The sequence below is a fragment of the Cebidichthys violaceus genome, unplaced genomic scaffold (genome assembly GCF_023349555.1).
Source record: "Cebidichthys violaceus isolate CVI_PGR_0920_01 unplaced genomic scaffold, fCebVio1.0.p SCAF_140, whole genome shotgun sequence".
Lineage (NCBI taxonomy): Eukaryota > Metazoa > Chordata > Actinopteri > Perciformes > Stichaeidae > Cebidichthys > Cebidichthys violaceus.
The window spans coordinates 130,881-143,129 of record NW_027176308.1 but is presented as its reverse complement, the minus strand read 5'-3'; the positions used below and the strand labels follow the sequence as shown (position 1 = coordinate 143,129).

Here is a 12,249-nt window from a genome sequence, read left to right as displayed (position 1 = left end):
AACTGGCTCAGCTTCTGTAAAACTTCCATTAAAGATGCACAACTAAGGCTCTGCCAGCTTGAATATTACCTCTCTCCGCAAATTATTTATGGCTCGGAAAAAACGCTGATGATGAGCATCTCCAGCGACTTGTATAAATAAAAACACTATTCTCTGCAATTTCAGCTGTGTTTAGTTTTTTTCCTCCCCTTTGTGTGGGGGGGGGGGGGGGGGGGGTGCTTAACCATTTGTAGAAACAAAAAGTATGCAGTTTATTCACATAGTAAGGTTTTAAGTGTGTATGGCATTTCATTATCATAACCTCAGCAGGGAGGACTGTGTTGTATTATGCATGTTTTGTATAATTAAGGAGAGGATATCCCCTTATAGTTTGTAGATTTTTATAATGACGGTGACAGAGCTGATAATTGCGATGATAATAATGACGATCAGATGATCAGAGAATATGAGAAATGGAGGGCGAAGCACAGAGGGTCGTGCTTTCATGAGGGACACCTCATCATCATGATATGCCATCAAATCTCTCATTAACAAGGAGCCTTTGTCTTGTCTTTGCATGACTCAGCCCAGCGCCCGTCTGCACACGGCCACGACTCTTCGCCGGACCAATATTGACCTAATTTATAATGCGGAGAATATGAAGAAGTTAACCTTTGGAAAAAAAGAAGAAAAAAAAAAAACACCTTGCAGCAACATTAATTGACAAACCGCATCAATTCTCCCTCCTACCCCTCTTTTGTAATTACTCTGCTGCACATTTGATTGCCGCTGCGGAGCTGAGGACCCACGCTTCATTTGCCGTGAGGTCATCGGCAGCCCTCAGAAATATGAATATGATTTATACAGGAAGTGAGTGTGCTCTCTATGCGTTGTGAGCGATGTCTTTTCTGCATGTGTGTGTGTGTGTGTGTGTGTGTGTGTGTGTGTGTGTGTGTGGTTACGAGAGACACAGAGAGGGAGAGAAAGAGGGGGGATGTCCTTGGCTTCATACTGTATGTTGCATGAGGAGATTAATGCCTCCCTGGCAGCCATATCTGCTTAGCAGGAGGACTTCTCCAAAGTACACTGCATGTAATTATCTGGCAGGTTTATACTAGTTTTAGATAAAGAAGCACTCTGTGGCACATTTTTCAAGTTTGCTCAATTGCTGCTCTATCTGTGTAATTTGCAACTTTATAAAAGTGCCAGCCTACCTTGTGACTACTTGATGCTGTTTAGCTGCACATTTAGAGCTGATGAATGTGTGGAGAGAATGCAGACGTCGTTTTGACTTTTTTTTTTTTAAATGTCTGCTCATTAGTTATTTGAATGTATTTCCTTATATATGTATAATTCAATCTTTCATTTTATCATGGCTTATACCAGTGAGATTTAAGTTGTATTTCGTATCACTGTACATAAGTAGGCCAACCCAGAGTTGTGAGAGCCGTTTCCCCTCTGGGACTGGAGGTAGTGTGTCATATAAAGTCTCCATTTCTGCTTCTCCTCCAAGTTCACTCTACGCACCAGGACAGAGGTAGAGACTATGCATGACAACACTACTCGCAGGCCTCGAGGAAGATAGCAGTTCTCCTGCCAATCTCAGTCACTGTCATCCAAGTTCAACCTGTGCTTTGAGATGCTCGATGCATACGGGCCCTTGGGTGTCCTGAAACAGTCCGTGCACTGTTCATTTCTTGTTTAGCTTACGTTCGTGTTGCCTTGCTGACTCCCGCGGCCCGTGCGTTTTATTTATTTTTTCTGAAGGTGATTGGTGATGTGGAAGGGTCGGACAGTGCAACCAGGATGGTGCCCTGCCCGGTTGAGGCCTCGGCCAATCAGAGAGAGGACAAGGAAGGCGCGAGTGCCCCGCACCGGCTACGGAAACGGAAGAAAGTATTTGGGTGTGAGTGTTACATTTGAGAGCACACAAAGTACACAATCAATAGTCCTTGTCACCTCATCTCTCTCACGCACACACACACACACACACACACACACACACACACACACACACACACACACACACACACACACACACACACACACACACACTTGTGACCCTCTTACTTGTGTAAAGCTTTTTCCTACCTGCTGTTTGTTCAGTAGAATTTGCACAGTTTCATCAGGTGTTTCGTTCCCTCAGGGTCCAATCGTGTTGAGCCAGTAGGAGGAAGTGGGTGTGGCTCCAGTTTTGCACTGCAAGACCTCAACCAATGAAACCAAAGCAAAGGAAGAGCTAGTTGGACCCTGAACTAATGTAAGTCATCTTATCAACCGTCTGTTTGACTTGAGGACTCTGCAATATACTGCAGTAGTTGTTACATTTCATGAATAATTTAAATATCAACAACAGTGATTAAAATGTGCTGTATTGCTGCCATCAGCTGGAAAATGTGGTACAAAAGATCTCATTAACTTTTTTCAACAACTTTTTTTCCTCAGTAGTAATGAAATGTGTGTGTACTGTATATTTGTGTAGCAATTCCAGGGTACAATACCTTTTTACAGCCTAGTTGAAAGTGGACTCATCAGAATAACGGCAACCAAAAACAGTATTTTATATTATTTTGCTCTGGCATACCCCAGCAAGTAAACACAAATAGTATTTGTGAACTAGTTTGTAACCTAATAAAACAACGTCCAGCAACACTTCCAGTGAATGCAGGTCGTTAGGTGTTCAGCGCTGTCTCAACACATTGAAAAATGAAGATTCTAAAATTCACTAATCAGAACACGAGTGATAAAATATCAATATTGGCCTCACATTAAGCAGGATAATATTCAGGCCAGCTTGATTTGTATTGAATATGTGTCTGCTAGCCGGTGCTCAGTGTAATGAAGTGGCTCACAAATCAGGCCATAATGGCTGCCTACTTACACATATTGCTTAATTAAAGGTTGTGAGCTTATTAGCATGTGTCTCTGGCACAGGGCGCAGGGAGATGGGAATCGGGACTGATGTCGTTGAGGGCCAGGCTTTAAAGGTTTTATAGATGGCTAACCTATCATACTAAAGCCATAGCCCCCACCCCTTCCCTAAGATCGGATCTTAATAACCTGCCATTTTCATTGACGATGATTGGCCTTTATGGGCAGCCATTACAGATCAAGTTCTTGGTCTTGTTGCATGGCGATAGCGACCATTCGTGCCCCCGTCGTTATCAGAAAACACACCTTACTTTGGCCTTGAAGTTGCTTTTCCACCTCCATGTTTAAACCATCCCAGCCATGGTTTGGATGTGTGTGTGTGGGGGGGGGGGGGTGCAGCACAGTGCATATGGACACACATTGTCTCTCTCTCTCTCGCACACCTAACGCCTCTGTTTCTGATCACCGGCGGCCTCCCCAACCCGAAACATTTAGATAAATTAGACGTCAGGGCTCTAGATTTATCAGTCCATCTGCAGTACAAAATGAGGAAAGCGCCACATGTAGGCACAATTACGCAGGGACTTCATTGATTGTTTGTGTCCGCTGTGTGCCAACGCTCAACAGATAATGACGTTTTGTTTAATTTGGTGTATTTTCAGCATTGGCAGGACGTGTTAGACTCTGGTGTTGCATCCTGTCCTTCTGTCTGCCTTTGACACTAGCCAGAACCTATAGAGCTAATGCGCTCCAATTAGAGATCACTCCATTAACAGTGACAGTGCTACACCCCCCAATTCAATCAGCCCCCTAATGAACATTAAGCAGAGACGCTGGCTCTCAGAGATGACAGGAAGCTCTTCTCTCTTTCTCCATTTGTCCTACTTTGCTACCTCTCTCCCTCTCCGTGTTTTTCTTATCCTCTTACTCAACTCTCCTGTTCTTTTTATTTCCCCAGTATGTCTGTTTTCAATAGTACAGTATATGTGCAACACGATGTTGGTCTCAGAAGCAACATCAACGCAGCTAAAACGCATACAAATAGCTCTGGTCTGTTTTTAATATGTTAATAATGTTATATAAACCTATAATATTTGATGATTTTTTTTAACATACTCCTGCTTTTTCTCTTGTTTGATGTTTTCTGAGAGTATCACCAACTTTTCAGTTCATCATCAAAACAATGCCCTCTGCAATATTTTCCAACTGGGGCCAGACGGTGCAGATACAGTGGGGGCAAAGGTATTTCAACGGTTCAAATATTTGATTGTTAATGACAAACACCGTTTCACCACAATTTAAATTTCAAATTGATCCCTGGGAGCAATTATTTCTGGGGGAGAGAAACACGCCGCTAGGTCTCTGCTCCACACATTTGCTGATTTAAGTTAAAAGAAAACCTTTTTGCAGAGCTATCATAAGGGAGCTGCAACTTTTTGAAGTAAGTGCCTGCATCTGCTTAGAGCCAACCCAACCTGGGGATGTTGCTGGAGAGTGTGAAAATAGGGGAAAAATAAAACATAAAAAGAAAAAAAAAAATAACACTTTGTCTAATTCTATATTTATGTAGCCCTCAGCTTGAGGTGTTCACATAAAACAGTTTGTATTCAGAAGTGCTGCGGTGATCGTTATGCTGCACGTTGAGATCGGCGACTCTTCTGGCACGGTTGGCGGGTACAGCTCAGCCTGATTCATTTGAATTAAAGTTACCAACTAAATAAAAGGGATTCAAATTCCCACTTTTGCTGCTTTGTGTGTTTTTTTTCTTCTTCTTTCTAGACCTTTTCTGATTGTTTTTTTTAAGGCAACCACTAATGCATTTCTTTTGATGAAGAACTTTGTACATTTACTGTGTTTGCATATACTTCTGCTCACCCAACTTTATTTGTGACATCTTTTTGTTTGATGTTGAAATGTAATTATGTCTTGTACGGAGTGGAGGAGCTTTGCTGTTCTGATGTTGTTTGATCAGAGAAAACTGAATAACATCCATCAGGGAAGTCTGATAATTAAATATGTGTAACCTAATGTATGTCTACTAGACTTCTTTATTTTTTTGAAAAAATCTCAACCGCTGTTTTAACATACATTATTTAAAAATGTAAAAAAAAAATAAAGACTTTAATTTGTGATTTTCAACTTTTGACTATAAATATATGTGTGTTTTAGGGCTCTTTTATTATTAATAATAATTTATACAAAGAAAACTCGCCTCAGATTTAAGATTAGACCAAGCCAGTTACATGAGAGAGCCGGTCTAAGCAGCTCAGCAACACATGACATGAATTTGAGTCGACCCCAACTCTGCGTAACCTGCAACACCAGTATTACGGTGGCATTTATGTCCCTGTGGTAGAACAATAATATGCAAACCAGATTTACATTCCAGACCTCTGTCAGGTTTTCCTGCCCAAACTGTATTCTTCTCCACTGACCCCGAACATGATTTCCTGGTGCTTAAGCCGTGGAAAACACACACGGTCGGGGTGTGCGGAGATGTCAACATCGTGCCATATTTCTGTGGCATCTGGATAGATCATGTGCCTCTCTGCACACATATTTATTTATTTCTCCTCTTCCAGAGCAGTGTCAGGGAGGCAGATGTCCTGCTCACAGGAAAAAAATAATTTGTGGTGAAAAAAAAAAAAACGGGGTGGGGAGGTGGAGGGAAAAATATATGAATATGCAAATCTTGTCACAGTGTGGAACCTTGTAATGAGTGGGAAATGTTGTCGCCATCTTTCATTATGCAGAGGTCATTGCTTAATGCCAGGCAGCTGGGCCCAGCTTCTTCTCTCTGCACTCCCCCAACACCCCCAACCTCTCCTGTCATCTCACAGCAACTTGAACCAAACTACAGCCTGGCACGAACCGACACAGAGGTCACGGACGCACATGCAGACACACACACACACACACACACACACACACACACACACACACACATCCATACGCAAAACACCTGCATATTGCTGTTGGAAGAACAGCCTCAGTTTTGTGGATTCTTATCGTCACTTCACTTGAAGGATTGAGAAAATTTCTGAAAAGATGACATTTTAAAAATTGTCTTACAGCTCTGATGTAAATATATACTTCACACATCACTAGTCACAGAATGGATGTTCAGTAGCTCTGTGCGCATAAAAATCTCACTGGCTCTGACAAAATGACAAGTGAGAAAAAGAAAATGGACTCACATCAATCCTCCCGGTAGAACGTGTATGGATGGTTCTGTGGCAGTTTTTTTTTTTTTGTTGAAAGCTCAAAAGTAGGCACAGCCATCATTTTGTAGTTGTTGTTGTTGTTCCTTTCCTTTCCTTTTGATCAACCCTTTTGTAGATTGCTGAGACAGCTCGCTGCTGTTCTGTCTCCTCTCGCAACAGCTTTCGTGAAAATTTCCGCTGGCGTCTGCCCGACAGTGAGCTATGGGGCTAATCACTAGGTAAACCCGTCTCCCTCTCTCTCATGCACTCTTCAAATAATCCCGGGTTTGAATGCTAAAAATGTAATGAACTTCACGGTTCATTGTGTTTGACATTGCTTAATTAATGGGTGCATTTAAAGTACATAGGGCCCCTGTAATTGATTTATATGCATGATTTGCACATACAGCTGTTGGTTCCTGTAGGAGACTCATCACTCAAATAGAGGCTGCGCTGATGATAGGCTGCCTAGGTGATATCAGGATGTTCTGTTGGCCAATCCAGCCTTGAGAAAAGAAGACCCGTTTATATGTTAGCATATTTTCCTTCGGGATTAACAAGAACTACTTACAATTTTGACTTGGGCATTTTCATACAATATTTTGAACCAAACATTTAGACTAGACAACTTTTTTTCATATGGAAACCAGTTGCCATCTGTAGCATAATTGAATAAAATGACAAAATATTGTTGAGATCCTATTTTCATCCGGCTATGCCTGATGATGAGGGTTGGGCGCAGATAGTTTTCTGCCACACAGAGCAACTGAACCTCCTCACGCCAGCACAGGGTTTCTGCTTCTCTCTCTCTCTCTCTCTCTCTCTCTCTCTCTCTCTCTCTCTCTCTCTCTCTCTCTCTCTCTCTCTATCCGTCTATCTGCCACACAGACAGCTTGTGTTCCTGCACCGGTCAGGGCCGAGCTGGACACGGGCATCGCCAACAAGAATGCCAAGAGGCTGTCTATGGATCTGTGACCTGAACACATTATGCATTTGATTTCGATCTGACTTGAAACACGCATTCCTCCTCTTGAACAAGTGTTCTTCATCTGATGTATTCATAGAGTAGAAGCACGGTGTGCAGCTCTGTTGCTCATGCATTGTGCAAGGTGCTGGAGAGCCAAACCGGTGGCTACTGCAGCCATGCATACGTGCATCCAACTCTACTGAATATTCATTATGTAACCAGATGCTGGTTTACAGGCAGTATGAAATGATCATGATGCCGGTTGTTTTGGCTCCTTTTATCCTCATTTTTAGAAGACATTCTGTATTATAGTCGTCAATGAACTCTTTAAAATGTAATCACTGAATCAAGTGAAAAAAAAACAACTGTTGAGTAGTCTTTGTATTGATTATTGCTTATGTTAAATGGGTCTGTAATAAGATGGTGGTAATTTATGTAGAAACTGGAACTGAAGCTTTTATCGAACTTTAAATCAGTTTTCAGGAAGGCCGGGCACTATACAGTGCAGCCATACAGTTCCAGACATGAGAGCCATGTCCTGATAATGGTCATTTTAAAGGGTCACTTTATTAAAATGAACAGTTTTGGTTTTATTTGCTGCAAACAGAAGTACTTTCTACTAAAGAAATAGTGGCGCTGTGAGCACCACAAATGAAATTTCATTCATCTCTGTTGTATTTTGGTGGCTCGGGGGGGCAAAAAAAAAATTGATGGATGGATCTCAAAACCTGGATTAATAATAGCAAAACTTCGCGCAGAGAATCCTTTTTTTTTTTTTTTGTCATCTGGGTGAACGGACCCTTTAAAACACCAATCTTGACAATTACAGTGTGGACCTGATAATTGTTGAAAGCTCCAGTTTTTTTCTTATTAATGCTGAGCACACCACTTTTACAGTGTTAGCATTTAGCCTTCATTGATCGTGTCCTCTATGCTTAGTTCAGGCATACGCGGTGTGGTTATAATTATTGTTTTCTGTAGAGATTCTGGAGGTCGCTGGCCCCTAACCATTATTTGGTTTTGGACAGACCCTCTGTGGAGCTCAGATCAATCTCTCACCTAGAGAACATTCTAGCATATTTCTATCACCAGCATATTGATTTTTCCATGAGCGCCCCCGTTGTGTGTGTGAGGTGTTTTCATGCACGGCACATAGGGGATGCAGCCTGCAGCGTGCACAAACACACACGCTTGCGTGCTCTGTACATGGGCCGACACAAACAAACAGACACATACACACTTGCACACACACACACACACACACACACATGCTTTTTCATTTATTCATTTCTGTAGACACCCATAGGCATTTCTTTGTGTAAAATGCACGCATCGGCATATTTAGCGGCTTCAGATCTCAAACACACACTCACACACTCATACAGTCCTTGTTAAAGCAGACACCTAGTGAACCATGTCCTCTCTGGGGCCAAGTGTCTCGCTTTCTTTATTACACACACTAATCAATACGGACTGGCCTGGTGTTGAAGCCTGCCATCTTTCTGTCTTCCTCTGCAGCCTCCTTCTCTCCCTCGTCATCCCTCCTTCCCATCACTCATCTCTCCCACTCCTTCTCTTTCATTCATCTAACTTTCTGTCTCTCCACCCCTGAATTCCATCCGTCCATCCGTCCATGCATCCATCATCCCATATCCCTTCACCTTACTCTCCAACCATCACTCCATCCTTATGATTGTTTTGGTCCTTGGCATCTCTTTGATTCGGAGGGAAAAGAGAGCTAAAGACAGCGAGAAAGGGGATAAAAGAAAGAAAGAAAAGAGAGTGTGTGTGTGTGTGTGTGTGTGTGTGTGTGTGTGTGTGAGAGAGAGGCAGCGTCATTGTCATCTATAACATGGCCGGACAGGGGAGGGTGATTTGGATTTAAATAATGTATTAGATTTTCTGAGCTACCATCCACAATGCCTCACACCACTATGAAACATAATAACTTAAAGGTACGCCTGTGTGTGTGTTTGTGTGTGAAGGTGAAGTGAGAGAGAGAGAGAGAGAGAGAGAGAGAGGCACACTATATGAAATTGCATGTCTTTTAGATGCAAATTGAGTTGCGTGTAAAATGGTTTGATGCAGACGGATCGGTGCAAATTGTATTCCTGCTGTTGTTTGGCAATAAAAAAAAGAGTCTTTTATTGTCCAAGTGCGTTACAAACACACACAAAGTCGGGCTCGGAGTGGAATAGGAGCTTTGGCAACGGTGATTTGAGACAAAAGACGTGGCCCAGCAAAGCTGGGGAATAAAAGATTGTGCTGGAATTTGTCTGAAGCCAGTAATCATTCTGGTGCCGAAGAGGAGTACTATATCAGAGCGCCAAATCAATATCACATTACTTTGAGTATGGGAGTATATACAAGACTCATCAAATTGATTATTTTTGATGCTACAATAGCGGTTTCATTTGCCCAGGCCCTCGACAACGACTACTGTTCAATTACCGGGGCTGTGTATGAATTGAGGGTAAAGAAAAAAAGAAAAAAAAAAAAAATACAACAAGACAAATGGATATTTATTTGACTAAAATAACACCTTGTCTGGAGTAGAAATGAGGAATGGTATGTCACAGTCCAGCACTGGTTAAAAGATGACTTGTTTCATCGGACATTGAAATTTCATGAATATATTTTCCGAGGGCCCTGGAAAAACAGAATTCATCATGAAGTTTGAACAGGCCATAATGTCACAGCAAAGATTAGTCAATAGCCTAATGTGGTATTGTTAAACATGCGCTCCCCCTGACTGGGTGGTTGCAGACAGACTGCGATGGCTTATGCTGTTGTATGGCTTATGAGTTTGAGCCTCTTTTAAAAGCATACTTTACATTTTAGAGGGATAGTTTGGGTGTTTTGAACGGTCAGTGTGTTACCGACAGTAGGTGGGCGGTCGGCACGCCCACAGTTTTGGAGAAGCGTGCACAAAACAAAAACACTTAACATCTATATCGTGCGGTGAATGATTTTAAATTATCTAGAAAAAAAAACTGCTTTGTGTTCAGGTCGGACTAGTCGCACCATAAAAAGTTGTCTCTTTTAGTAACATCAGTCCAACTGTTGCTAAGAACGGCCTCCACCAATACTCCTTCTCCTAATGACTTTAAGTCTTCAATATGGGGCCATCAGGAGAGACAAGGCGCAGCGGCTCCTTGGATGATTAAAAAGTCATTTCCTTAACTGTCCTCCCAGGATTTGCAAGCTTTTTTTTTTTTTTTTTTTTTTCCGAAAACATTAAATTGCTCCAATCAAGCATAAACGTCTCCTGCTTGTGGTGTAATTTGTACTGCTGTTCGCGTGGTGGGCGCTTATTTGTCATCCTTTTCCTTTGGCGCTTTTCCCAACCGCCTTGATCAACAATTAATGGTTGAAATTGCTTCCTTGTTACTTATGGCTGTGGAGACAGATGCAGCAATGTAAAAAAAAAAAAAAGAAAAGGAAAGATAGTTTAATTGAACAGCAAAAATGTGTTCAAATTGGTTCAACTTTATTCATACAGTATTGAACTCATTTCTACTTGTCCTTTTACTTTTTCTAATGGCTTTACAGTGCGCTCTCACAGCATGATGCATTCTCTTATTACAGAAATAGCATCACAACAGCAGTAGTCCACTCTTTCTTTCCTGTCCACTCCATTCTATTCCTCTCTAGCTCTGTGCTCTTCTGTCTCTCTCCCCCACTCTGTTCTTTTTACACAATGACCTTTAGTGCTCTTTCCTTCATTGCGGGGACAGGCCCGGGCCTGGCATCTGATAGAATCAATATTCTATTATGATAGTGCGTGGAGCGTGTGGGGCTTTACAACTCCGCTGTAATAGTCTCTCTATTTCATCCCGTGGCAGCCATGGCCTGAGGGATCATCCAGGCCTCTCCAGGCTCTATGCTCCCAGCATCGCCCCATTTCCATTAACGTCGCAGGCCTCTGCCTACCAGGGGACAATCTGTGTGACCGATGGATGGGGTTGAGAAAGAGCCCAACCCGGGTGCAATGTATGTCAATAGACTGTGTAATAGCCAGACCTGGGTGAAATGTTAGTTAAATGTCTTTCCAGTTTTAAAAGAAACAGGAGGGATACTTGTGCTATTTCTCTTATTTTATCTCGGTGCTTTTTTCCACGATTAAAGCTCCCCGGAGGTGAAATCAAACTAAATCAAGTGAAAACATTATACGACCGGTAGGTGGGAAATATCTAACCCCAATGTAGATGTTAACTCACTGGAATTTTTTTTTGAGAAATTGTTACAACAAAATGAAAGTGTCCCTGCTCCTGGTGATTTTTTTTTTTTTTTTGCTTTGTCAGACAGATTTGGACCTTAGTGCCATGCTGCCCCCTGCATCACGCTCCAGCTTGTAAAACAGTTGTTGATTAGAAGAGTGTACTAGCACGGAGGGAGTGCTAAAGTGAAATGTTAAGCTATTAGAGATCATGGCACCAGGCAGACCCCCATAAAAGATTCATGCCATTCCAGCTGCCTCTCTCGAATAATTAACTAACGTGGGTATTTTACTCAGCCAAACGCAGTTACGGTTTAAAAATCCTTGCATTTAAATGTCATTTGGGCGTGGAGTTTAGATGTGAATTCTTAATCCTGGGCAATAAACATTACGAGGTTAACAGGGCGCGCTGAAGATGGCAAAGCAGTGTCGTCCTGGGAGGCTTCCATCAAACCTGTGTTAGAATCCATTTCGCTCTAAAATGTCAGCATTCGTAGTAAAATACATTACAGTTTCTGCCGAGGAGTTGCTGGAATGCATAATATTTGTAAAGTCACAGAAGTCAAGAACAGGCCCTTTAAAGCTTATGGTCAGTGCAGAAGTGCCCCTTCGCAGTCATTTAAAACGCCCTCGCACTCCCACCTTTTGGAGCATACCTGCAGTTTTCCTCCTCCCTCAGTCCCATTTATTGCTGATGTATGTCTTTCTCTCCTGCAGAAGGGTTGTCCCTGACAGCAGTCATGCTCCTCATCCCCCTAAACTCCGCCCCGGCCTCTCCGTTTGATTGAGAGTTGGGCGACTTGAGGTGCGTGATGAGGCCCCGCTCGCCTCATATTCATCATGATGTAACCGTGAGCAACCCGGATCTAAATTACCTTCGTCTGGCATCATTCCAGCACATGCTATAAATGAGGTAATCGTCCTTGACTATAAAATTTGCATTTTCAAGACTTAATTGCTATCATTACATTTTTTGCGTAATTCTATTAATTTAACAGAATGGGGGATCA

At 42.3% G+C, this 12,249-nt stretch overlaps 1 protein-coding gene across 1 annotated transcript in view; it reads left to right on the top strand.

Moving 5' to 3' along the window:
* LOC137871445 (uncharacterized) overlaps positions 1–12,005 on the top strand; it is a 124,160-nt gene extending 112,155 nt beyond the window's left edge. Inside the window, exons 22-24 of the mRNA XM_068709244.1 lie at positions 1,747–1,885; positions 2,126–2,239; positions 11,957–12,005. Coding sequence (XP_068565345.1) covers positions 1,747–1,885; positions 2,126–2,199 — 213 coding nt within the window. The 3' untranslated portion in view covers positions 2,200–2,239; positions 11,957–12,005. The remainder of the gene's footprint in view (positions 1–1,746; positions 1,886–2,125; positions 2,240–11,956) is intronic.
* The last annotated feature ends 244 nt before the right edge of the window (positions 12,006–12,249 follow it).